The sequence below is a fragment of the Halichoerus grypus genome, chromosome 2 (assembly GCF_964656455.1).
Source record: "Halichoerus grypus chromosome 2, mHalGry1.hap1.1, whole genome shotgun sequence".
NCBI classification, from domain to species: Eukaryota; Metazoa; Chordata; class Mammalia; order Carnivora; family Phocidae; genus Halichoerus; species Halichoerus grypus.
In genome coordinates, this window is record NC_135713.1 from 162,144,781 (window position 1) to 162,169,007 (window position 24,227).

At 59.2% G+C, this 24,227-nt stretch overlaps 1 protein-coding gene across 1 annotated transcript in view; it reads left to right on the forward strand.

Moving 5' to 3' along the window:
* MAP2K3 (mitogen-activated protein kinase kinase 3) overlaps positions 1-24,227 on the forward strand; it is a 30,239-nt gene continuing 6,012 nt past the window's right edge. Inside the window, exons 1-9 of the mRNA XM_036101861.2 lie at positions 1-235; positions 15,899-15,965; positions 16,357-16,405; positions 17,393-17,506; positions 17,715-17,834; positions 19,177-19,293; positions 20,328-20,379; positions 22,008-22,135; positions 22,656-22,733. Of these exons, the coding sequence (XP_035957754.1) occupies positions 187-235; positions 15,899-15,965; positions 16,357-16,405; positions 17,393-17,506; positions 17,715-17,834; positions 19,177-19,293; positions 20,328-20,379; positions 22,008-22,135; positions 22,656-22,733 (774 nt within the window). The 5' untranslated portion in view covers positions 1-186. The remainder of the gene's footprint in view (positions 236-15,898; positions 15,966-16,356; positions 16,406-17,392; positions 17,507-17,714; positions 17,835-19,176; positions 19,294-20,327; positions 20,380-22,007; positions 22,136-22,655; positions 22,734-24,227) is intronic.

The following is a 24,227-nucleotide window of genomic DNA, read 5'->3' on the forward strand; positions in this document are numbered from 1 at the left end:
TGCCCAGTCTGGCTCCGGCACCGCCCGTCGCGGACGTTAACTTGCAGTCGCCGCCGCCGCCCCCGCCGCCTCAGCTCTGCCGCCGCGCCCGGGCCCCCTGCCCGCAGCCATGAGCGCTCTCCGCCCGGGTAGAGCCCGCCGCCCTCTAGATTAGTTCCTGCCGCCGCCCCTGGACCCGCCTGCACCATGGAGTCGCCCGCCTCCAGTCAGCCCGCCAGCATGCCCCAGACCAAAGGTAGGAACGCCTGGTGGGGAGCGCGGCTTGATCCCCCGCGCCCAGTCGGGCCCGGACTGCGGACCCCGACCTCTGTCTGTCTGATCCCATTGCATCCCGTTCCGGACCCAGGCAGCACTCCGGCCCAGAATCCCTCCGCACTCGGGTCTCGGTCTCAGCCTAGACCTCACCTGGACCCCCAGTTTAGGCCTTGCGGCTGCTCTCAGACCCGAACTCAGGCTAGCATCTCGTTCTGATGACCCCGCTCCAGGTCAGAAACCTCACTCTGACCTCCTCATTTAGGCCTTAACTGCACCCAGAACAGGAATTCTCCCAATCTGGGTCCCTCGGCTGGATCCAGGTGGTATTCACTCTGATCCTTCACCCAGCCCCCACTTGCAGTCCCTGGTCCCAGGGCTGTATCCACGCTGGGATTTAAATGACTCCCCAGCTGAACCCCAGCAGTGCTGCCCTGCTGGGGAATCTCACTGTAAACTACTCCCCCCCCCCCCCCCAGTGTGGGTGCCCTGGCTACACTCCAGCTAAAAACTCGCTCCTCTCCCCCAACTGTCTCCATCCTTGTAGGCCCCTCGTTGCCCCATCCCAGGCCGGCTTGCAGCCCTGCAGCCTTGTGCCCCGGGAACCTCTCTTGGCCTCCCACCGCACCCTAACACAGCCCCCCTCTCCGTCAGCTCCTCCTTGTCTTGACTTGCAAGCTTCTCTCTGCCCTTGGGGAGCTCACCCCTTTTTGTTCCCCGGTATCTGCAGGGTTGGTCCATCCCAGGCTTGCCCCTGCTGCCTCGGGGTTCCGGGCCAGCCGCTAGGCCAGGGTGCTCGCTGTGCAATGGGCTCGCTCTTGTCTTCTCCAAGTAGCTGGCCTTCCTGGAAATTTTTCTGAGGTGGCGGCTGCCGTGGCAGAGCGGCAGGATTTGTCATGCGGGGCGGGGGGAGGGGGTGAAACTTGGAGGGTGAAAGGGGGATTTTTTTTTTTTTTGGTGCAGGGAAGAGGCAGGGATGTTTCTGGCATGTCAGAGCCTCAGCAGGCTAGGCTGTGTGAGCTTTCCAAAGCGGACATAGCTGTAATGAATGGGCTGCCTCCCGACTCTCTAAACCTGCTGCTGCCTCACCCCAGCAGCAGGAGTATCTCTGGGCCTCAGTTTCCTTATCTGTAAAATGAGAGTAATCACACGTACCTTGTGTGGATTTGTGGGTGTGATATGAGGTAGCAAATAACTAAAGAGTTTCGAGCAAGCATGGGTGAGTTGGTGACGAGCGCCGCAGGGCGCCTGGCACACAGTAGGTGCTCAGGCAGGCACAGGTGCCCACACCTTGTTACCGTTTCCCTTGTTGGGAAGGCCTCAGCCATGTGGGGTCAAGGCCTTGCCTCTGTCTGGGTTGCAGCTGCAGAGTGAGGTGGAGAAAGGTAACAGATGTCACTCAGTGCACCTCTCCTCGGGGCTTGATTCTCCCTCTCTTTCTCTGGAGGGGCCCAGGCAGCAGGAGGGCCTGTGGGGTCCTGGGGAGGGTGTGGGTCCATCTCTGCCCCTGCTGCCAGGGGCTGCGCTGGCTGTGGGCCAGAGCCCGGCCGGCCCGGTGGGCAGGGTAATTACGTCTTACGTAAGTGGGAGGCCGGATCCCTGACCATTGCCCAACCACTGTGAGTAACTCGAGGCACTCGAGGGGGGAGGCGGTTGGGGAGGGACTTGGACTGCACAGACCTCGTGGAGCTTGGGAACCGGGAAATCATACGCTTCTCCGTTCTGGAGAACCAGGAAATCAGACACTTCTTTTCTCTAGCTTGGGGTCTGTGCCTGGCTTGGTCAGTGCTGTGGGACTTAGGGCAGGTCCCTCAGCTTCTCTGGGCCACAGTGTTTTCATGGGCGGAAGGAAGAGGTTGGAAGCAGTGTTTGTCTTTGAATGGTCTTTCAGCTTTTCCAGGCAGGCAATGCCTCATCACGATAAAAATTGTAGAGTTGTGAAGGGAGAGGGGTCACGGGTGTGAAGAGAAAAGGGAATTTGGGGAGGCACTGTTGATTCCCATGTGCTATGTGACTTGAGTCCTGGTGTTGGCCTCTCTGAGCCTCTCTGCAGAGAGAGAACGAAGGTGAATTTCCAGTTTGAGGGTCCAGGTAATAGATGATGCTGGGTGGGTTAGATGGAGGGTCAGGAGCCTCTACAAGGCTCAGGGACAGGGACCTTGTCAGCCTCTTCAGGGTCTGTGGAAGGATATGGTGGGGAGCCATAATACCCCCCCACCAAAAATCCTGAGAGTTGCCACTTATCAAGCTTTTTTTCATTTTCCGTGTGCTCTCCCATTTATTCCTCACAGCCCCATTTATAGATGAGGAAATTGAGAGTCGGAGGTGGTTAGTGCCTTGCCTGAGGTCATACGGTTGTGACAGGTGCAGCTAGGGCTCTGTCCACGGCTGTGGATCTGCACAGGTCTCCCCAGTGCTCCTTTATGTCCCATTCCTGTGCTGGATGCTTGAGCTGAGCTGGTGGGGATCCCCCTCCCCCTTGCCCGCACCCTGCCATCCCAGCTGGTGGGACGCTCCATTATGCCTCTGTCTAGTCTGCGTGTCTCCTCCAGGTCCAGCCTGACCTGGAGCAAGGACTGAGCCAGAGGTGATGCCTCTTGCGTACACAGCCCTTTACAGTTGGCACATTTTATCTTCACTGCAGTCTGACCCATTTGACAGATGACAAAACTGGGGCCACACAGGGGGAGTGGCTGGGCTGAGTCCACAGAGCTGGGATCCTCACCTGTGCCCTCCCCATCCTGGGCACAGGGCCCTCCAGCATTGTGCTCTTCTCCACCTTCTCAGAGGAATTTGAACAAAACAGGGTGTGGTTGGCACTTGACCTTCAGGGAGCTTTACCTTTGAGCTTCCTGCCTCGCAGCTGCTGCCCTGCTCCATCCTCTGTGCCACAGGCCTGGGGAGTTTTCCGTGAGTGCATGAGGCGCCAGGTCCCACAGCCCTGCTGGGTTTCCCCAGCCTCCTTGCCCACATGCCATCTTTGGCTGGAGTCAGAGGCCAAGGGCAGCTGGCGCTGGGGCCAGTGGTCAGGGGGACATTTGGTTGGCATGGTTTGGGTCTGCTGCTTCAGGCCGCACTTGTCCTTGGGGGTACCATATGCATCCTGTCCCTGCCCCCCCGCACTGTGAGTGCCGCCCACACACGCACGTCATGGTTGATCTTCACATGGCTCCCAGCTGCCCGGTGGGGACACTGAGGCTTCAGGAGCACCGTCAGTGTCCTGGCCCTGCCTGCCATGGCCACTGTCCTCCCCCCCCAGCCCCCCTGTCCTGTCCCGTTCCTGCTGTCGGAAAGACTGGAGGGTGACACCTTGGGGACTTCCCCCACCCCTGGCGTGACGCACAGGAAACTCTCTATCAGCCAGCCCATGGCTCCAGGCCTGAAAGGAGCAAAGTTCTCAGTTGCCTGTGTGGGGAGAAGGCTGGGGCAGCGGGAGGCTTCCGGTGGGTGAGTCAGCGGGCACTGGGTGCTGACTCACCCGCCGGGCATGCCAGCCCAACTGGCTGTTGCTTAAAGGGGCGGTGCCTGCTGGCTGGTGGGTTGGGACGGGGGCTGTGACCCCGGCCTTGCAGGTCAGCATCTAGGCCTCAGATGGGCATCAGAGGTGGCCCCCTTCCTGGACCTCAGGCTAGGCTGGGACCTTTGGGCAGGCCCTTCTGGCTCTGCTCCCGCCCCGCCCAGGAACTTCCTCTGTTAGGCAAGGGCCCTGCTTCCTCTTGCTCACGGAACAGAAGCAGGTGGTGCTGGCTGTTCGCTGCCCTTGGCCCAGGGAATCCTCGGGGCTGCTGGGGGCTCTGGGAGGCCGGGGTGGAGAGGTGGTATGGGGTGGCCCTGAGCTCCTGGTGTGGAGAGGTGACCATGGTCAAATTCCAGGGCATGCTCTTCTGCTGTGTGATGTTGGCCTAGTTACGTTCACTGCACTCTGTAAATGATTTCAGTGCCCTGCGCATGACCCACCTTTCCGATGAGAGGTCTCAGTTTCCTCACCTGCAGACTGGGAACAGGGACCTTACCTGCCTGTCTTGCTGGCATCTGCAAGGATGGATGCAGACAGCCTCATTCCAGTCTTGCTAAGTGTTAGGTAGTGGGCCAGCAAGACTGTCCTCAGTCCCCAAGGAACCTCCGCAAGGCAGGAAGGAGGTGCAGAGCCTGGGCTCAGGGGGTAGACAGGCCTGTGTTCACATTTTGACTCACTTCACCGCTTCCTGACTTCCTCTTGTGCTCTCTCTGACCCTCAGTCTCCTTTTCTGTAACGTGGGAGTAAACACTCCTCCCTTGCAGGGTGGTGGTAAAGACTGGAGACAGTGTCTGTCTAATGAGCAGCATCTGTTATTATGTTCTTATTGTTATGGTCATGGCTGGTATTCGTTGATGCGTGAGTAAATAGGACCGTGACCTCTGGAGATGGGCTCGTAAGCCCTATGACATGAGGACTCTGGCTGCAGGGTCCTGTAATGCCAGCTAGAATGTACCAGGCTCTTTCCCCGCTGGTCTCCAGGCTGGAGCTGGGGCCTCCCATCGCCTCTTGGGCCTTCCTGGGGAGGGCCTGTGGGGAACAGAGAGGACTGGGGGCTGGCCTCTTTCTGCAGGTCTGCCTCCCCTGAGCACAGGGAAGAGTGGGGCAGGGAATCGGGAGCATGGGCCAGCCCGTCAGGTGGTAGAACTTCATCAGTGCCAGACACGGCGCTGGCTTTGGGGGTACAGGGCTGAGCGAGGAGCACCCTGACTCTCACAGAGCTCCACCTGAGGAGCAGGAGGAGGCCTTGGGAGTCGTGGTTCTGAGGGTCCAGATCCAAGGTCAGCTGTGTCGATGGATAGGGGGCCAAGGTGAGGGGGAGCAGTTGGGATGCAGGGCCTGGCTGGGTGCAGGGCCTTGGCGGCCATGCGGAGTATTGTCAGGGTCTCGGGAGGGGTGCTGTGTGTCACTGTTCGTCCCAGAGGAAGAAGCTGCGGGGCAGCACAGGGGATGCCACCAGAGGGGGCGATGAGGCAGGCCTGCCCTGAGCTCAGCTCCTGATGTTGGGGCTTCCAGCCCTCCGGGGACCATCCATGCCTCGCCTTGGCCTTCCTTCTCGCCATGGCCCGCATGAGTCAGGCTTGCTTGCCCGGCTGCTTCTCCAGATGCCCTCCCGAGCACTGACCATGGAAACCCCGAAACGCTTCATATAAAAGGCCTGAAGAACATTCAGGGCTGGGCAGTGGCAGCCTGGTAGGCCCCTCTGCAGCTCACAGACAGCAAGTCTGGGGGCTGTATCCAACTCGGGAGAGGGTCACCAGGCTCACCCTGAAGGGCTTTTGTCCCCCCTTTCCCCCTGAAAGGTTCCTGTCACCCTCTCCCTGCCCCGAGGGTCCCTTTCTGGGGTGTCACGGCTGAGCTGCCATATCGGGGCCCCTCCTGGCTTCTCTGCCCTTCTCCTAGCTGGTGCCCTGCTCCTGGGCGGCTCTGCACTGACCCTGTTGATGCGTCCTGGCTGAGCCCACCGGCAGGTGGGGCCTTCCAGTCATTTTAAACTTTTAAATTGTAAATATATCACAGACACCAAAAGGATATATAAAATGTACTTCTGTATTTTAAAGATTTTATTTATTTATTTGAGAGAGAGAGAATGAGAGAGAGAGCACATGAGAGGGGGGAGGGTCAGAGGGAGGAGCAGACTCCCCGCAGAGCAGGGAGCCCGATGCGGGACTCGATCCCGGGACTCCAGGATCATGACCTGAGCCGAAGGCAGTCGCCCAACCAACTGAGCCACCCAGGCGCCCGTACTTCTGTATTTTAATGAATAAAAATAAAATGAAATCTGTGTACCCAATACCTAGCTAAAGAAATCGAACATTACTGTACCCCAAAGTACCCCCCAGATTTGTACCTCCCTAACAACTGCTCTGACTTTTGTATTAATCATTTTTTTTTAAATTTTATTTGGGGGGGGCAGGGAGAGCGCGCGAGCACAAGCACGGGGGGAGAGCAGAGGGAGAGGCAGAAGCAGACTCCCTGCTGAGCGGGCAGCCCAATGCAGGACTCGATCCCAGGACCCCGGGATGATGACCTGAGCCGAAGGCAGATGCTTCACCGACTGAGCACCCAGGCGCCCCTGTATTAATCACGTCTTTATTAGTTTTTGAAATTGAGTTCTAATGTACCAGGGGCATAGTGAAGCTCCCCGCCCTTGAGAAGGGTGGGGAGAGGCTGGGTTCACGCCCATCTCCCCCACTCACGAGCTGTGTGGTCTCAGTCTGTATCATGGGGACGATCCTAGAACCGAAATTGCAGGGTTGTGGCGAGGATTCACTGCACTGGTGTGTGGAAGTGCTGAGTACGGGGGCCGGCTCAGAGTTCGTGGAGATGAGTGTCTGTAGCTGTTCTTGCGGCTTTCGGTGGGGCTGACAGCCCTGGGCCCCAGGTGTGCGGTGCTCGGCCAGTGCGGCTGAACCTGACAGCCCCGACTCCCTCCTCCGCGTCCCTGCGCGACTGCCCCCAGCTTCCCAGGCGTGTCCTAAGGATTGCACAAGCCAGTGGGCGGGAGGTGGCCAGTGAAGGGCCTTGGATGTCAGGGGAGATGCTGGGTACTCTCAGGAAGCACAGAGAGAGCTGAGGAGCATTTCTGTGCGCCCACGAAGTAGGTGCTCTGTGCGTGGTGGTGGCCGGAGGCCTGCCCGAGACCGCAGGGGGAATGTTCCCTGCCCTCCCTGCCCTTCAGCGCGTCCGTGTCTTGGCCTTCTGCTTTACCCCTGGCCTTCCTACTAGTGGCACAGCCCGCCCTAGCCCAGCTGCCTGGGGCAGACCCCAGGGTGGTGCGGGGGGACCCTTGCTGGGTGAGCCTGTGGGCCCTTCTGGGGGGGAGGGGCTGCCTCCAGGCCCAGCTCTGTCCCAGCTGCCTTGGTGACCTCCCGGGCCTGAGTGTTCTCATCTGAACGAAGGGAAGGACAACACCTCTCAGGCTGCTGTTGAGAGTGAGGTGATGAGACCTCTTAAATTCAGGGACACCTTAGGCACCCATTCAGTGCTGATTTGGAACCTGAGCTACGTATTGGCCTTTTTACCACCAAGAATACTTTTTTAGGTCTTCTACCCATCGGCCCCATGCTTTGTAAGATTTTGTTTCGATGCAAATGATACTAAAAGCGAGAATGGCCTTTGTTAAGGAAAGGTGCTTTTACCCTGTTGCAGGAGCAGGAGCGTGGGGCCCGGCAGTGCCCCCTGGTGGCCTGGGTGACCGTACAGTGGCCCCAAGTGGAGACCTGTGGGAGCTCAGCCCATGAGCCCGAGCTAGAGGACTGTCCTGCCTCCCCTAGGCCCTGGGAAGGTTAAGTGTCACTGCGGGAATGTCCCTCCCTCGTCATAGGCTCTTGAAGCCCGGGCTCTGCAGTCCAGGGGCTCACTTGGCAGTCCGGGGCCCACCTCGGTGACTAAAGGCCTTTGGGTCACGATGGCCACTGATCCGACCCGTTTTGTGCCATTTTATGCGCACTGTCTCATTCAGCTGTCATGGTTACCCAGCAACACAGTGTGCTGTCATCCCTGAGTTTTACAAGTATACCGGCCTAGACGGGGGGAGTGACTTGCCCAAGGTCACACAGGTCTGTCCCAGGTCTGTCTTAACAACCCCTGATTAGTGCTCACCCTGTCCTGGAGGTCAAGGCCATTGCACTCCCCAGAACATCAGGGGAGGAAACAGGCTCAGGGAGGGGGTGTGGCTTGCCCGTGGTCACACGGCCGCTCAGCAGCTCAGGTCTCCTGGTGCCACAGCCTGTCCTTCTGTGCTCATGGTCCGTCAGCCTCTGGCCCAGTGGCTTGGGAGATACTCTCATGGCTGCGGGTGAGGTGTGCAGAGCCAGGATCTGGGGGCCCGGGAAGTTGGGGTCTGTGTTCGAGTCTTGGCATGTGACCCTGCGCAAGTCTCCAGGTCCCTGGCCGCAGCGTCGCACTGGCCAGCCTCTGGGGCACCATCCAGTTCTGAGCTGAGCGCCCCCACGAGGGACTCTGCTGAGCCTGGCTCCCCCTTTCACATGGAGGAGAAGCCCGAGGCCCAGACCTGCAGCAGCCCAGGACACCGTTTACACGGGGCTTCTTTCTTTCTTGTTCTTTTATTTAAATTCTTACATTTAACTAACTGACACTGCATGTGCTTAGGAGAATCTCAAAGGTGCAGAAAGGCAGTTTCTTGCTCCTTGGACTCCTCTGTGAAGAGACCATCTTTCTCTCTCACAAGGTCTGCGCGCCTCCCCGTGCATGGAGAGCACTCAGCCTGTCAGCCTGCCCAGGAGCCTGCTGGACCCTGGGCATTTCCCTAGGCCAGTCTCTCGGTTTTCCAGACCGTGGGCCTCAGTGCCCTCATGTGTAAGATGGAGATCCCGTTCATGCCTGCCTCTTGGGGTTGTGAGGGGATCCGGGGAGATCTGGTTAGATGCTTAGCACAGGCCAGGCACACTGTAGGCGCTCACCAAATGCTGGCGGCTGTTTATTCTTTATCTCTTGGGGGAGTGGTATGTTAGGGACGAGTTCCTGGAGGTGGGCTTCCTGGGTCGGTGGGCGTTTGGATAATGCCCAGTTGCCTTCGCCGTGGTGGCTGTGTGAGCTCACGCAACTGTCCGCACCACGGGGGCGGACTCTGGGCCCTCTGGGCCCTGCACCTCACGTGAGAGCAGGCCTCCCTCCCCACACCCGCTGGTCTGGCCCCCTTCCCTCCATCTTCTTGGACCGAGTCCCTCTGCACTCGGCTCCTGTGTCTGGCCCTCTTGGCTCTAGACCTTCCCTCCTCCTTGCCTGCCGTGTCAGCCTCGGCTTAAATCCCGGCTCAGAGAGGTCCCTGTCCCAGCTTCCTTTATTCTTCAGAGCACTTGGCGTGCTTGGCATTCTGTGTAAACGTTACACGTATGGGTTCTGTTAGTTTGCTGTTTGCCTGTGGTCCTGTCTCTCCGTCAGCCACAGGTTCAGCCCCGGCGCTGTTGCCATTTCGGGCCGGATCGTTCTCGGTTGTCCGGGCTGGGTGTGCGTTGTGGGTTGTGGAGCAGCATGTCCGGCCCCTACTCACTAGATGCCAGCGGCACCCCTCACAGACCTTGGCCCGGGTCGGCGGTTGGAGTGTAACTGCAGGCGGGGTCCCGGCTCTTCGTTGCGGAAGGGATGGATGCTGTGAGGTGGCCAGCACTGACCCCTCCCCACCTGCTTTGTGGCTGAGGAAGGCCCTGGGAGGTGGAGGGAAAGGGGGGTGCCGAGGGCCTCGGAGGCCAGGGCCGCCTGCCCAGGTGGCCAGCACACAGCAGGAGAGAGGGCAGGCCGGGGGGTTAAGTGGCCCCCCCCACGGCAGAACCTGTCGCTCACCTGTGGGATGGAGCACACGGTGCCCTGGGCAGGTGCCACACGCCTGGTGCTCAGTAAATGAGAGAGCCCTGCGTCTGTTCTAGGACCTCGGGGACAGGGCGCCGCGGCGCTAGGGATCCGGCTGGCCGCCTGCCTGGGGGAGCCAGGTCTGTCCTCGATCCTCGCCAGCACTTGGTGGTGGTGGCCCCCAAAAGCTCCTCTGGGGCCTCTTTGCAGGAGGGATACCAGGGGGTGGAGACTCCAGCCTCAGACATACGTGGGATTGAGTGGCTTCCTGCTTAACGTCTCTGAGCCTCAGTGGTCCTGTCTGTGACCTGGGTGCTCTGAGCGCTTCATCTGGACTCACCCACAGAGCAGCTGGGGCTGGTGTGATGTCTGCAGTGAGCAGAGATCATGAAGATCAAGCGGGGGACACGGGCCTTGGCTCGTGAGAGCCAACAAACATCAGCTATCCGTTAGCTACCTGTACGGTGGGAGGAGGTGGGCCCAGTTGATCTCTCTCTCAGGGACCCGCATAGGATAGAGGTGACAAGCTAAGTGGGGCAGGGGCTGGGAGGGGGCACAGATGGCCTTGGGCCATCTGGCCTACCACATCTCCAGGGCGGGCCCGGACACTCCGGGCCTAGGACTCCTCCAGTAGAATTGGAAAGCTCAAGAAGCACTCAAAATACCCCAAAGGTAGGGGGCGGAAGTAATAAATTGGGAGCAGCCGGTGTTGTTTTTGTCAGGGGAATCAGGGGTTGTGACTAAACATGACGATGTGTGGGGGCCTCCCTTTGTGAGTGGAGGCCCCAGCAGGCTCTGCGTGAGGGATGTGCCACCTGTCCCCCTCCCACCGTGGACAGACCTTGAGAGCCGGTGGTATAGTCCGGTCTATTTCCAGTCTCCCCGAGGCCTCAGGGCAGGGGCGGCGCAGGGGGTGGGGAGACCCCTCTCTCAGGCTTTCTGTTGATGTTTGGTCTCTGGAGCTACACAGGCCTGTCTTCATGCCTGCTCCCTACCAGACACTCACTCTGTCACTTTGGTCAAGCTGCACCTCTTCTCTGACCCCCTCGGTACCACAGGAACAGGAAACCACTTTCCCGTACAGAGTGGCTGTCGGGCCGAGGGCCTTGTGTTACTTGGGGTCCTGGGGGTCTGCAGACAGCTCAGTCTAACCTTCGCCTGTCGGGCCCCGCTGCGGGATGGCTCTGGTAACCTCGGAGGACACGCCCCATCACCCTAGGCTCACCGTCGATCTCCGATGCCCAGAGAGGTGAAGTCACTTGCTTGAGGGCACACAGCTAGGAAGTGGCAGAGCCGCAATTTTAACGCAGGCTGCCTGGCTGGAGTCCGTGCTCGTAAGCATTTTCCTAGCTGCCCCTGAGGTAGTCATTGTAGAACCGTGACTTGTGAGACGTGACAGGAGCGAAGCCAGCGGGACCCAGGGAGAGCCAGGGACAAGGGAGCTTAGCTGGAGCGATCAGGAAAGCCTCTCTGACTAGGCGAAAGGTGAGGATCATATATCAGCTAGGACGGAGTTGCAGGGAAGAACATTCTAGGCAGAGGGAACAGAACGTGCAAAGGCGCTGTGGTGGAAAAGAAGGTGCTTATTCAAGGAACGGTGAGCGAGAGGAGATGAGAGCAGGGCCAGGCAGGGGGAGGAGTTGGGGGAGTCCGGGGTGCCTCTCTGTGCGCTCTTGTCCTGTAGGTCTGTGGCCGAGGTCCTTGTTCCCTGCCTGGGGTACTGCTGGGAGGCTGGCGAAGGCTGAGGACACACAGATCCTGGCACTGGGCCCACCGGTGCCAGAGGCCCTGCGGGCTGAGGCTGGCAGGCCTGTTGTGGTTTGCTGGTGGCCGCCTGTGAACCTCTGTTTGTTGTGGTGACGGTCGTCACATTGGGCCCACACCTGGGCAGCCTGGGCTGCCTGGCCATCGGGATCCAGACTGACGTGGACGGCGGACAGCGGCGGTGGCTGGTGGCCTGCGGCCTGTTGTGGAGCTGTGTCCATGCTGGCCTCACCCACTCCCTCTGACAGCGGGGGAGCTGCCCCACAGAGCCCATGTCACTCCAGACACAGGCCCGGTGATCCTGACGGGCAGCTAGGTGAGAGGGCCAGGACCCTGCTCCGTCTGCCCACCCAGCCCGTGTGCTTGGAGCAGCCTCTGGCCCGGCCCAGGCCCAGAAGGAGGGGCAAGTGGCAGCTCACATGTACCGAGTGCCTCGTTCCTCCTCATGTGGCCCTCACCCACCCGGCCCGGCCGCAGGCACAGAGGCTGCCTTGGCGGTTAGGCAAACTGAGGCCTGCTGAGGGGGAGCCCATCTCACGACGTTTGCAGATGCCAGGGTGGGGGATGGGTGTGCAGGTTCGGGCTGGACAAAGGTGAGGTAGGGCCAAGAGCAGCTAGGGCACGGAGGGGTGTTGCTGTGAGCCCCAGGAGACCCCCGAGTGATTGTTCAGTTTTTTTTAATTTTATTTATTTATTAGAGAGAGGGGGAGAGAGAACACACGCGCACACAAGCAGAGGGAGCAGCATAGGGAGAGGGAGAAGCAGGGAGCCCGATGCGGGACTCGATCCCAGGACTCCGAGATCATGACCTGAGCCAAAGGCAGACGCTCAACCGACTGAGCCACCCAGGCATTCCTGGATTGTTCATTTTTAACATAAAATGTTTTACTTTCTGGTTACAAAAAGCTTCAAGTGAAGAATAAAAGCTCCCCATAATTCTATTGCATGGGGTGGCTTTTTATCACCTCTGTGGAGAGGCTTGTAATAACCATAGTGACCACTTGTGGGCCATCACGTAGGCCTACCTACTGTGCGCCTAGCCTGTGCCGAGCACCTAGCGGCTGAGCCCGCCTTGTCGGGGTGCGCGCCTTCTCTTTCGGAGATGCAGGACTCGATGGGCCGAGAGGAGGGCACCATGGCCCGTCTCAGCAAGGGGTCAGAGCCGGACTGCTCAGGCTGCCGCATGTCAAATGCAGTGTTAGCAACACTGGCCTGACCAGTGGCCTCCCTCAGGCCTCGAGCCCTGCAGCTCAGGGCCCCCGCCCCTGTGCCAGAGGTCAGTGGTGACTTAGTCTGACCCAAGGGCAGCACAGAAGTGGCCTTAGGAACTGACGGGCCTGGACACCTCGGCTTTTCTGTTTTCCTCTTGCCATGTAGAATGTGCTGGGCCCTGGGAAACCCAGGGATGCCTCTGGGTTCCTGTTCAGCAGATGTTACAGTGCTCCCTGTGGGGAGGACAGCAGGCCCATCCCTCCCCCTTCAAGGAGAAGCTCCCAGCAGGAGAGGGTGCCGTGAGCGGCTGGCCTGGCCCAGCGTGGTCTCCGAGTCACCAGATCCGGGAGCAGCTCCCGGCCAGACCCCTGACTCACTGTGCAGCACCTCTGTTTCCTCCAGTAAAGGCAGGCTAAGAACTCCTCCCTCTAGGGTTGTCAGAACATTTGGAATAGATGGGAAGGGCCAGTTGTGTGGCCAGCAGGCTGCTGCTGGACAAGACAGAGACCCACGGGCCCCTGACAGCTAGCCATGTTGCCTCATCTGTAAAATGGGATGAAAACACCTCACACAGGGGCACCTGGGTGGTACAGTCGGTTAAGCGTTTGACTCTGGGTTTTGGCTCAGGTCATGATCTCGGGGTTGTGAGATCGAATCCCGTGTTGGGCTGGGCGCTCGGCGAAGAGTCTGCTTGGGATTCTCTCTCTCTCTCTCTGCTCTTCCCACTTGTGTGCTCTCCTCTCTCTCTATCTCAAATAAATAAATAAATCTTAAAGAAACCCAAACCAACAACAACCACACATATGAGCTCATGATTAGGCAACTGGCCTACCCCCGTGCCAGGGGAGCGGATGGTGGCACCCGGTGGATACTGTGTGTGGAAACTTGGTTCCTGCGGCCGCCGGGTTGTTCCGGGACCCGCCTGGGCTGGGGGGTCAAGTAGTGCTGATGGCAGCAGGCTGCTGTTCTAAGTGCTTTATGTGATAAGAACCAACTAAGTGCTGTTTTGATCCCCTTTGTCTGGGTGAGGATACTGGGGCTCAGAGAAGAATGGGGACTTGCCGAAGGGCACCCGGCCTCTAAGGGGCAAAGGTGGTATTTGAATTTGGGGCAGAGAAAGCACATGATTTGGTTACAGAGGTGCCCCAAGAGCTGGGGCCAGCATGGAGTGAGCAGGGCTCCCCCTGGCTCTGGGGTTGAGGACGGTGCCGTTGGGGTACCACCTGGGTCAGGGCCTTTGGCCGCCAGGGCCTAGCAGACCTACCTCAGAGCCAGGCATCTGGGGGCCTTGGGGGGCTTCCGTGGAGAGGCTGCAGGTGCCCGCCTGTACCACCCCCAGTGCTCTGCCCACCCACCCTGATGCAGACCCTGGGACCCCATCCCCACCGGGGCTGTTTTATTTTGTGACATTTCATCTAGCTCTGAGGACAGCTGGGGCCAGGCCTCATCTTCCCAGCGGCAGTAACAACCCCATCCCATCACTTGACAGTGGTGTCAGGCCCTGCCTGGCTGCTGGGTCCAAGTATATGGGCCTCCAAGCCAGGGTCACACATGGGGCACTGAGGCCACACAGCAGGATGTGGTGGAAGCTGCATCTTGAACCCGGTTCAGAGGTGGCTTCAGGGGCCCCGTTTTCCCAATGTGCTGTGCACACTCATGGCCGGTGGTTCCGGGCCCGGGGCAGCTCCCAGTTCCCTGGGTGGCCGGTGGTGTGAGGTGGGCGTGGAGGGCAGAGCAGACATCAGGGCTACGCGCCTGGCAGGCGGGGACTCATGGTCAAGTCCCACCTCTGCCACCCGCAGTCTCAGTGACCTGGGCACATCACTTCCCTCCTCTGGACAATGGACCTCTGGTCCTGTTGCCTGGGAGCAGGCGCGGTGGACTCAAGCTGCCTCGTTCCTCACCAGTGGGCTCCCTGATGTCCCCCGCCCTGGCTTTCCTGCCTGAGAGATGCCTTGCACCTTCCTCAGAGCGCAGCACTGCTGAAGGCTTCCTCTGCCGTGGCCAGCCCTCCATGGCCAGCGCGCCACGGCCAGCCCGCCACAGCCAGCGTGCCACGACGCCGGTTCTCCCCTAGCGCTGGCCGCACGCTGGACACCCGGCCACCCTCTCTCAGCCAGCCCAGCAGGCGTGGGCATGGGGTCCTGGAGAGGCGACGCCCCTCTCCCGCCCTTAGGAGCCTGCCCGGTGACCTGGGGAGGGAAGCGGCTTGCCGGGGCACCTGTGGGGGGGCGCGGCAAAGGCAAGAACTTTGTGCAGTTGGCAGAGTGCCAGGCACCAGGCTTCGGCCAGCGAGTCCCCAGCCTGCGTCTGTCCGAACTTCCCAGCCACCCCTGAGGTGACAGATGAGCAAAGGGAAGCTCAGAAGAGGGGTGGGCTGCAGAGCTGGGACCTGAAAGGAGCTCTGTGTGCCTCGGAGGCCCCCCACCAAGGTTAGTGCCACAGTGGGAGAAGGAGGTCGCGTCAGTTTGCTCGCACCACGGGCTGGGGGCTTCACAGACACTTCCTGTCTGACCGTCCTGGAGGCCAGAAGTCCCATCAGGGTGCCGGCGGGCTGGTTCTCCCTCTGAGGCTGTGAGGGAGGGGCCCGTTCCAGGCCTCTCTCCTAGCTTCTGGATTCCTTAGGGACTCCCTGGCTTGCAGATGGCCGTCTTCCCCCCTCATGTCTCCTCACATCGTCTTCCATCTGTGCATATCTGTCTCTGTGTCCGCCTTTCTCCTTTTCTAAGGCCACCAGTCCTACTGGATTAGAGCCCACCCTCGTGACCTCATTTTAACTTGATCATCTCTGTAAAGACTCCATCTCCAAGTTAGCGTAACGCTCTGAGGTACCAGCGCTTAGGACTTCGAGACACGGGTGCGGTAGGGGCACAGTTCAGCCCTCACCAGGCACTTAGGACGCAGGGCTTCTGCAGGGCGTGGGAGCAGAGGCCCTGGGCAGGGCTTTGGCTGCTCGGACCCGGCCCTACTCCCTCGGGGGGTGCCCAGTGGTAGCCTGATGTGTGCCCCATGGGGGCAGATCTGCGATGGAGCGACCTTCCTTGGAGGTATGCTCTGGAGGCACCATCTTTCCTCGGGCGGTTGTGGGGTGACTACCCAAGGCCAGCTTCCAGGAGGGCCAGTGGGGCTTGAGCTGGGGACATCCTCTGGGTACCCAGAGGCTCCAGGCCCCCCTCAGAGCATTGCCCCCACTGACCCTCAGCACCTGTATCTGTCCTCGCGGCCCCTTGAGGGCAGGGGGCCTGGGTCATCTCTGACCCCAGGTTTGTCCAGCCTAGGAGTGCCCCAGGGATGTCGATAGACTGAGCATTGACCAGATGCCTCACCTTCTCTCCATTTTAGGGAAATCCAAAAGGAAGAAGGATATACGGATATCCTTCGTGTCCAAGCCGCCCGTACCCAACCCCACGTGAGTCTACCTCAGTTTCTCCCCTGGCTCAGCCTGGAGAGGCTTCCTGGAGGGGGCCCAGGGGAGGGGAGCAGGCAGGGGGGTGGGGGCAGCGTGTCCCGGATAGCACCTCCTATGAACTGGGCCCTGGGGGGGGTGGCCACGGGGACTCCCAGGCATCACACATCTGCGCTGTGTGCCCTTTCTTGCCCATCTCCGAGATGGAAGGGTGAGGCTCTGGCCACGTCTGTGTGACCACGCCCTGCATCCGGCACAGCAGGGGCTCAGTGACTGAGCCTAGCTGCCTGGAGGAGCACCACCTCCCTCGGGGACGGGACGGGTCTCTGGCTCCTCTGCCAGGCTGGTTTGCTGCTTCTCGCTGAGGCTCATGGGGTCTGCTTCCTCCCCACAGACCCCCCCGGAACCTTGACTCCCGGACCTTCATCACCATCGGAGACAGGGTAGGTGCCAGCTGCGCACCTGGGCGGGGCCTTCGGGGTCGGAGCCTCAGTGTTTTCATGTGACACGCGGGCCCACGCTGACCCTGTAGGGCCACTGGGAGGTGGCCGTGGGTGGTGGAAGGAGCTGGGCTTTGGAGAGCAGCCTCACTCCCCAGACGCTGGCTGTGTGGCCCTGGGCTGGCCACTGTCAGACCCTCTCATCTGGAATGGGGACAGTGGCCTGCCTCACAGGGCCTGGAGAGCCCGAGCTGCCATGAAGTTTCCCGATCTCAGAGTTGGGGTCCTGGGGCCACCGGTGCTCACATCACTGTGGGAATGGTGTGTCGAATGTGCGGACTCCCGGCTCTAGCCTCAGAGGCAGCCCCTGGGCACCTGCCTTGCACACGCACCTCCTGACGGCTTGCTCACCAGGGACTGAGGTCCTGGCTCAGGGACTGTGCTTCCTGCACAGGCAGAGACCCACTGTGCTGCCAGCCCCTCCCAGGCTCATTCCCTCCCGATACGTGTCAGTGGGCCGTGCCCAGCTTTCTTGTCTGCCCTACAGCAGAGGGTAGGAGGGAGCGCAGGTGGCCTCGGGCGACACTGCTCACCGTGAGGGCAAGACCGTTGTTCTGGTCTCTCTGTCTCTAGTGCCTAAAACAGGAAGGCGCACATAGTAGGGACTCAACGAATACTGGGTGAATGAATGATTCCGTCCCACCACCTGAATGGGGTGCGGGGCAAGAGGGAAAGGGCATCTCTGGAGCTCCGTGTGCCGGCTGGGGGCATTTCATAGGCAGTGGAATTTATCCCGTGCAGTAGCCTTGCACGTTGGCCTGTGCTTTTATGGAGAGCAGCGTGAGTCCGAGAGGTGGAGTGACTCGCCCCAGGTCACACAGCAGAAGGTGGTTCGTGTAAGCTTCGAGCTCAGATCTAATTGGCTCTTTCCTCTTTCTGCTGCCGCAGCACTCTCCTGACTTGTGGCCTCTCTTTTTTCTGTCCCCCAAGAACTTTGAGGTGGAGGCTGATGACCTGGTGACCATCTCGGAGCTGGGCCGTGGGGCCTACGGGGTGGTGGAGAAGGTGCGGCATAACCAGAGCGGCACCATCATGGCCGTTAAGGTGAGCAGGGCCCCGCGCTGGCCCAGCCCAGCCCAGCCAGGGAGCTCTGGGCCAGGGGACACTTGGGAGGCTTCCTGGAGGAGGCACGGGGGCTGAGCCTGTGGTACGGCCCCTGGGTACCCCTTGGAGCTCCTAGTCCTCCTGCAAGGGGTGGGGGGTGGTCGCCCTCTGCCGCATGGCCCCTGAACCGTAGCCCTCTGTCTCGCAGCGGATCCGGGCCACCGTGAACTCACAGGAGCAGAAGCGTCTGCTCATGGACTTGGACATCAACATGCGCACGGTCGACTGCTTCTACACCGTCACCTTCTATGGGGCCCTGTTCAGAGAGGTGCGGCCCTGCTGGGTGGGTGGGAGGTGGGGGCTGGGCTGCAGGCTGGGCGCGCAGGCTGCCCCCCCGCTTCGCTCTGCACACCTGCGCCCCGTCCAGCTGCCCCGCCATCCGCTGTTGCTCACTGGGCCCCCAGCAGACGCTGGCTCAGCGCCCCTGTGTGTGCCAGGTGCTAGGCACCGAGGGCATAAGACAGCACGTGCGGGGTTCGGGAGAGCTCATAGGACCCAGGCTGCGCGGCTCTCCTGCTTCCTGCCGCGGTTTCCTCCTCTGTGTAATGAGGCCAGTCATCGTATCCACCTCACGAGGTCGTGTGAAGCTAAAGATGATGTGACCCAGGGCCTGGTACTCAGTCTGCCTCTGGGATCACGTGCTTGCTTCCCAGGCATCCAGGCTGGTGGGGTGGGTTTCCGAGCAGGGGCAGCCAAGGAGGTGGGCGAGGGTCCAGTTCTTGGTCTGTGGGCAGGACTGGTTGTGGGATGAGAGAAAAATCAAGGGTGATGCCAGGGGGTGTGGCTTGCTGCAGCCAGAAGACAGGCTCCTGCTGGGTGCTCCCTGAGCATCTACCAGGTCCCCAAGCGTGCTGGGTCAGTGCCTCCTTATCCGCTTGTCTGACCAGCTAAGCACCTCCTGTGTACCGGGGGCAGGCTGCTCGGCCCCTCACTGCGGGGGCGGGGGGTGGGCCAGACAGAGGTGTGCGGAGCGAAGGGGGGGTGGGGCAGCCTGCGCCTCACTGCATGCTGGGTCAGAGTTGGCAGGGAGGCACGTGGGTCTGCGGGTGCCCCAAGGAGATGCCATACCCAGCCTTCCTAGAAGACTGTCCTGAAAGATAAGTTTGTGGGGGAGCTGGAAGTGGGGGAGGCCAAGCTTTGCAGGAGAAGAAGGGAACCATCTGTCAAGGCTAGAGCTAGGATGACCCGTGTGTGTTGGGGGCCATAACGGCTGAGGTTAGGAGGGTCTGCAGGGCTGGGTCATGGAGCTGAGCTATAGCTGGGCCTGAGAGCCCCCATTGGGAGGGACACAGTTAGGTGTGTGTTTTATCACTTCTTTCTGGAAACTGCCACAGAATTAGGGATCAGAGGGAGGAGACCAGAGGCAACAGAGCTGGGTGAGGCTGGGTGTGCTACCCACTAGTATAGACAAGCATGGAAGGTGGAGAAGCAGAAGTTGAAAGATTTGGGGGGCAGAATAGGAGGAGCTGGGAGCAGGCAGATGTGTCTGTGGGGAGGCCTTAGCAGCGCTGGAGAGTCAGGCACATGGTGACATGGCCCCAGGGCAGGCTATCCAGACACGGGTACCGCCTCGGGCTGACCTGGGCTGACCTCCAGGTGTCCTTCCACAGGGAGATGTGTGGATCTGCATGGAGCTCATGGACACGTCCCTGGACAAGTTCTACCGGAAGGTGCTCGATAAAAACATGACCATTCCGGAGGACATCCTGGGGGAAATTGCTGTGTCTGTAAGTGACCTTGGGCTTGGGAGGGGTTGGGGGATCCAGGTCCATAGCCAGGGGCCCCAGGCTTGCGCGAGCAGGCACAAAGCCTAGCCTCATGGTGATAGCTTGGGCAGAGCTGGGTCCTCAGTGGGGCCGTGAACCTGGGCGACTGCCCTCCAGGGACCCAACTCTCCCACCCTGGATCAGAGCCTTCTTGCTGAGGAGACCCCAGAGCCTGGGCTCCCAGAGCCACACAGATTTGAGATCTTGGATCTCTAGCTTTTGTGTGCCAACTCCTAAGCTTTCTACACCATTTTTTAAAAAAGGACTTAGTACTTACAACTTCCTTATGCCAAAAATGCCCTGAGACAGCTCACAGAGGTACAAGCTAAATTGGGGAGAAGCTTAGCATCCACAGTGTTTGCCTTTTGAGGTAAGATGTTTCTAGAGGAAGGTAGCAATGCTGGGCTTGAGCATCCTGGCAGCCAAAGGGAAAAAGGAAATGGAATCAGTTATACTGGTGCTTCTCAATCCTGATTGCATGTGGGAACATTGAAAACACACCTGTGCCAGAGTATCGACTCAGGATCTTTGGGGTAGTTGTCCAGGCTTCCCCACTGTGTGTCTTCCTGAGGGGAATGGCTCAAGCATACAGGCCTCTGGCTCTGCTAAAGGAGAGGAGCCGGGGATGCCACGGAAGGGCTGGGTTTTACCCAAGAGCCTGGTAGGGGTAGTGACAGCCCTTTGGAGGGGTCACAAGCCTGCGGTTCTGCAAGCTCTTGGGTACATCATTTCCCTGGTGAAGGCTTGGGCCTGAGACCCTGGACCACTTGGGTGGGAGGGAGAAAAGCAGGAGGCTGGGTGTTTCTGCACCGAGATCACCACGACACGGGTCAATGTTGGGATGCGGGCAAGAGCTGGGGTGGTGGGGCACTGGGGGGCAGATGTGGCCGAGGGAGACAGGTGGACACGGGCAGGGAGGCTTACTGCTGTGTGGTGGTGGACGGAACCAGGAATGACAGCAGCCTTGTCTTCTCTCCTCCTGCTCTGAACGTCAGATCGTGAGGGCGCTGGAGCACCTGCACAGCAAGCTGTCCGTGATCCACAGAGGTCAGTGCCCTGCCGTTGCCCCGCCGGGAGGGGCCTGCAGCCCGCTCACAGGCACAGTCTCGCCCCTTTCTCAAGATGAGCCACCTGAGGTGTTAGGTAGTGAGGTGCCCATTGGGGTCATGAGTTGAGCCTGCTTCCCAGTCTAGGCCAATGTCACTTCTCCAAGCCATTGTCTTCAGCTCCCACCCCCCTGCCCCGGTCCCAGCTGCACCGCCTCCCCCCAGCCACTCCTCTTAGGTCCTTAGGTTTGCTGGTACTCGGAGCAAGAATTGGACTTTGGTCCTGGGAATGCTGACTGAATTTGTTTTGACATAGCGTTTCTGTATCGTGAAATGCACAGATCCATAGTTAACATTCGATGTATCTGTTCAGAGTTTACGCCCTCGTAACACTGGCCCCTTTCAAGATGCAGGATGTTTGTACCTTTTACCCCGCTTCAGAAAGTTCTCTGGGCCTTTCTTGGTCAGTCCCTGCCCCTACATCCACCCTTTGCCTTTCATCTGATTTTTCCCACAGTAAATGAGTTTTACTTGTTTTTGAACTTCATGTAAACAGATTCACATGGCCTCTTTCCAGCCTCTTTCACTTGGTCTAATGTTTCTGAGGCTCAGCTGGGTCGTGTGTCGTGGTTCCTTCCTTTTCCTTCTGAGTAGTTCACTTACCCGGACGTCCCGCTTCTCACAAAGTTGATTAGACCAAGCTTGCTTTGTCTCCTCGGCGGCCACCCCAGCACCCCCCCCCCCACCCCGGCCACCACTGTTGGCAGCTCAGCGTGGAACCTGCTGGTCCTTTTCTTGTGCATTTCTATCCTTCTGCGTGTCCCTGTAGGAAAACTTGGAGGTTGCATGTGTTCTGCATGTGCTTTTGCTGGAAGATTCCCTGCTGTGTGGCCCATAGCCACTCAGTGTGGACCCCGAGTTGTAGTGTGGGCTCCCTTGTCCCGTGTTTGCGCTGCCACCCTGTGCCTCCTGGCCGAACCTCCCAGCCTCTCAGCATGGATGCTGGGTGGCTTCCGGGTTCTCAACCAGGCAGTGGTGCCATCCCCCCGCCAGAGCCCCAGCGCAGGAGGACCCCTGAGCTGGAGATTCTGCCAGGAAACAGGCCGAGTCTCCCCTCTGGACCTTATGTCCAGAGTGCTGATGGTGAGTGCAAAGATGAGGTCCTCGTAGAAACTCACTTCCTTCCCCACGTGTGGCCAGTGGCCAGGGCGTGTTCTGGCTGCACTGCTCCCGTCTTTTTTCTTTTTTTTTTTTTTTTAAAGATTTTATTTATTTATTTGACAGAGAGAGACACAGCGAGAGAGGGAACACAAGCAGGGGGAGTGGGAGAGGGAGAAGCAGGCTTCCCGCAGAGCAGGGAGCCCGATGCGGGGCTCGATCCCAGGACCCTGGGATCCTGACCTGAGCCGAAGGCAGACGCCTAACAACTGAGCCACCCAGGTGCCCCCACTGCTCCCGTCTTTGTGGTCTTGGACCGGGGCAGCGCCTCCCAGAGCCTAGTCCCTCCTCCACTCCCTGGGCCCTGGTATCATTGGCCCCTGGGGTGGCTGGGGCGTCAGAGGAGCTTTTGGCCTCCAGCAGTGCCCCATGACCCCAGAAAATAAAAAAGAGGTGTTCTATCCCTGGCAGACGTGAAGCCGTCCAATGTCCTCATCAACAAGGAGGGTCACGTGAAGATGTGCGACTTTGGGATTAGTGGCTACTTGGTGGATTCTGTAGCCAAAACGCTGGACGCTGGCTGCAAACCCTACATGGCTGTGAGTGGTCCCCACAACACTCTGAGTCCCCCCACAGCTGAGGTTCAGGAGGGACGCGCCTGCGAGATTGTGGTCAGGCCGTGTCCTCTGTCCATTGGGGACAGAGCCTTCCTGAGGCCCTGCATTTCCTGCCACCTAGCCTGGCCAAGCAACCCCTCTTTACCCCTGGTATTAGCTGTGCCCAAAATGCCCGTTTGGATGATAAATTTCATGAACACCCACATGGAGGTGACTTGTGCGATTTGTGTAGGTCTGAGCCCTCTCCCACTATCCTGAGGGTGCCCCCCTTCCCTAGGCAGGGGTAGCTGTGAGGCATGATTTGGGCCTTTACCACAAGACTCTGGCCCTCACTTGCCTCAGTTTTCTCCCCTGCTGTGGGGGGCTGGGGTGGGTAGGATTAGCACTGATCCTTCTGTTTGGGGTGGGGGAGGAAAGGTCTAGCTGAGGGAAACTTGGGTGGCCCCTACTCTAGCCCCTCGCTGGGAGGTGGGTGTTCACGCCTCACTGATCCCTTTTACAGCCCGAGAGGATCAACCCGGAGCTGAACCAGAAGGGCTACAATGTCAAGTCTGATGTCTGGAGCCTCGGCATCACCATGGTAACGGCTTGCAGCTGGGCCCAGCCCTTGCTGGTCGGGTGGGGCCTGGGTGGGGCCATGCTCAGTCCGTGAGCTTTTGGTGGGCGCATCAAATGATTTAGGCCTGGAAAAAAGTGTTGGCTTCACAATCTGAGAAGAAAACGTGCCATCAAAAATTATGGTGTATCTAAGGGGATATCTACAGTGATGTTATGCCCTTTCCTAGTGGGGAGGTGTGTCCGTCATGAAAGTTCTCGACAGCTTGTGATAACTTGTCTATTAGACTTTAGCCAGAGCTCTTGGTACTTGTTGAGAAATCACAACCAATTCCAAATTAAGTGAGCTCCTGGTACCCAAATAATTTAGAGCAAAATGGCAAAAATCTTAAGAAAATTGTTTTCTTTCGCAGCAAGAAGTTTGTTGCTTGTGAGGTCCTGGTGCATTTGCTTGAGTGTGGTGGGGTGCGGTGGGTGGGCTGTTAGTCCTGGGGCTGTGGGGGTGGGAGGGGTGAGGGCAGGTGCCCAGCCCTTAGCTCAGCTGGGATGGCTACATATGAGGTCCAGGAGGAGAGCTGGGGGCTTTCTAGAACTGCCCAGTGAACGCCTGCCCCTGCCTGAGTCAGGGCTTGGCTCAGGTGTGGGTCAAGGTTTAATTAGATACCAATTGAGAAAGCCCATTCTGGTACCCATGTGGAGAATGGGCTGAAGGGACAGGAAAAAGACCAGAATGCATGTTTTCCCCGCTTGGATACCTGGGAAAACGTTGCTGTCATGGTGGCCCCAGTATGCCCAAGGGACCGACGGAGCTGGCTGAGGGGTCATCTGCCTCCATCCCCATCCCCACCATTGGAGCTAATGGGGAGTGCCCGCAGTGTGGATGTTTCCGTGGTATCCTCACCCTCCCTGCCCCAGCCCCTTTGGCCTCCTGGTGTTGCGGGCGGGGTACAAGCGGTAATCCAAAACCAAACCAGGATCATACCTAGTGGGAAGGGGTGTGGAGAGGAGAGACTCAGGGGTGGGAGCAGAGCAGCACAAGCTTCTGAGGAGGTAGGGGAGGGCCCTGCAGGACTCTGGGGGCAACAGCCCTGAGGTGGGGGGGGCGCCTAGTGTGTGCCTTCGGGGCCAGATTCAAGGGCAGGTCAGAGAAGTGGTGGGTGGGAGTTCAGGGTCAACGTAGATGTTTTGGATCGTACTGATAATGCAGTTTGACTATCCTAACCCCCCTCCTCATCGTGTGACCATAACCGTGTAAGCGGTGTCTGTTCGCAGTGACTGAGAAAGGATCAAAAGCAAAATCGTATTGTCAGAGACACGGAATTGGGTGATACCTTCCATTTTTCTTAATACTGCTGACACAATCCTTTTTCAAGTGAACGGTTTTCTTTTTGAAGCAGAGAGGAATGTTCAAAGTCTGAAGGTGCACGCTGTACCTGCAGATAAGAGTCTCCCAACTCCTGAGTTAAAAAATAAGAGCAAATTCTTGCTGGATTGCCAGATGACACAGAACTGGTTGGAT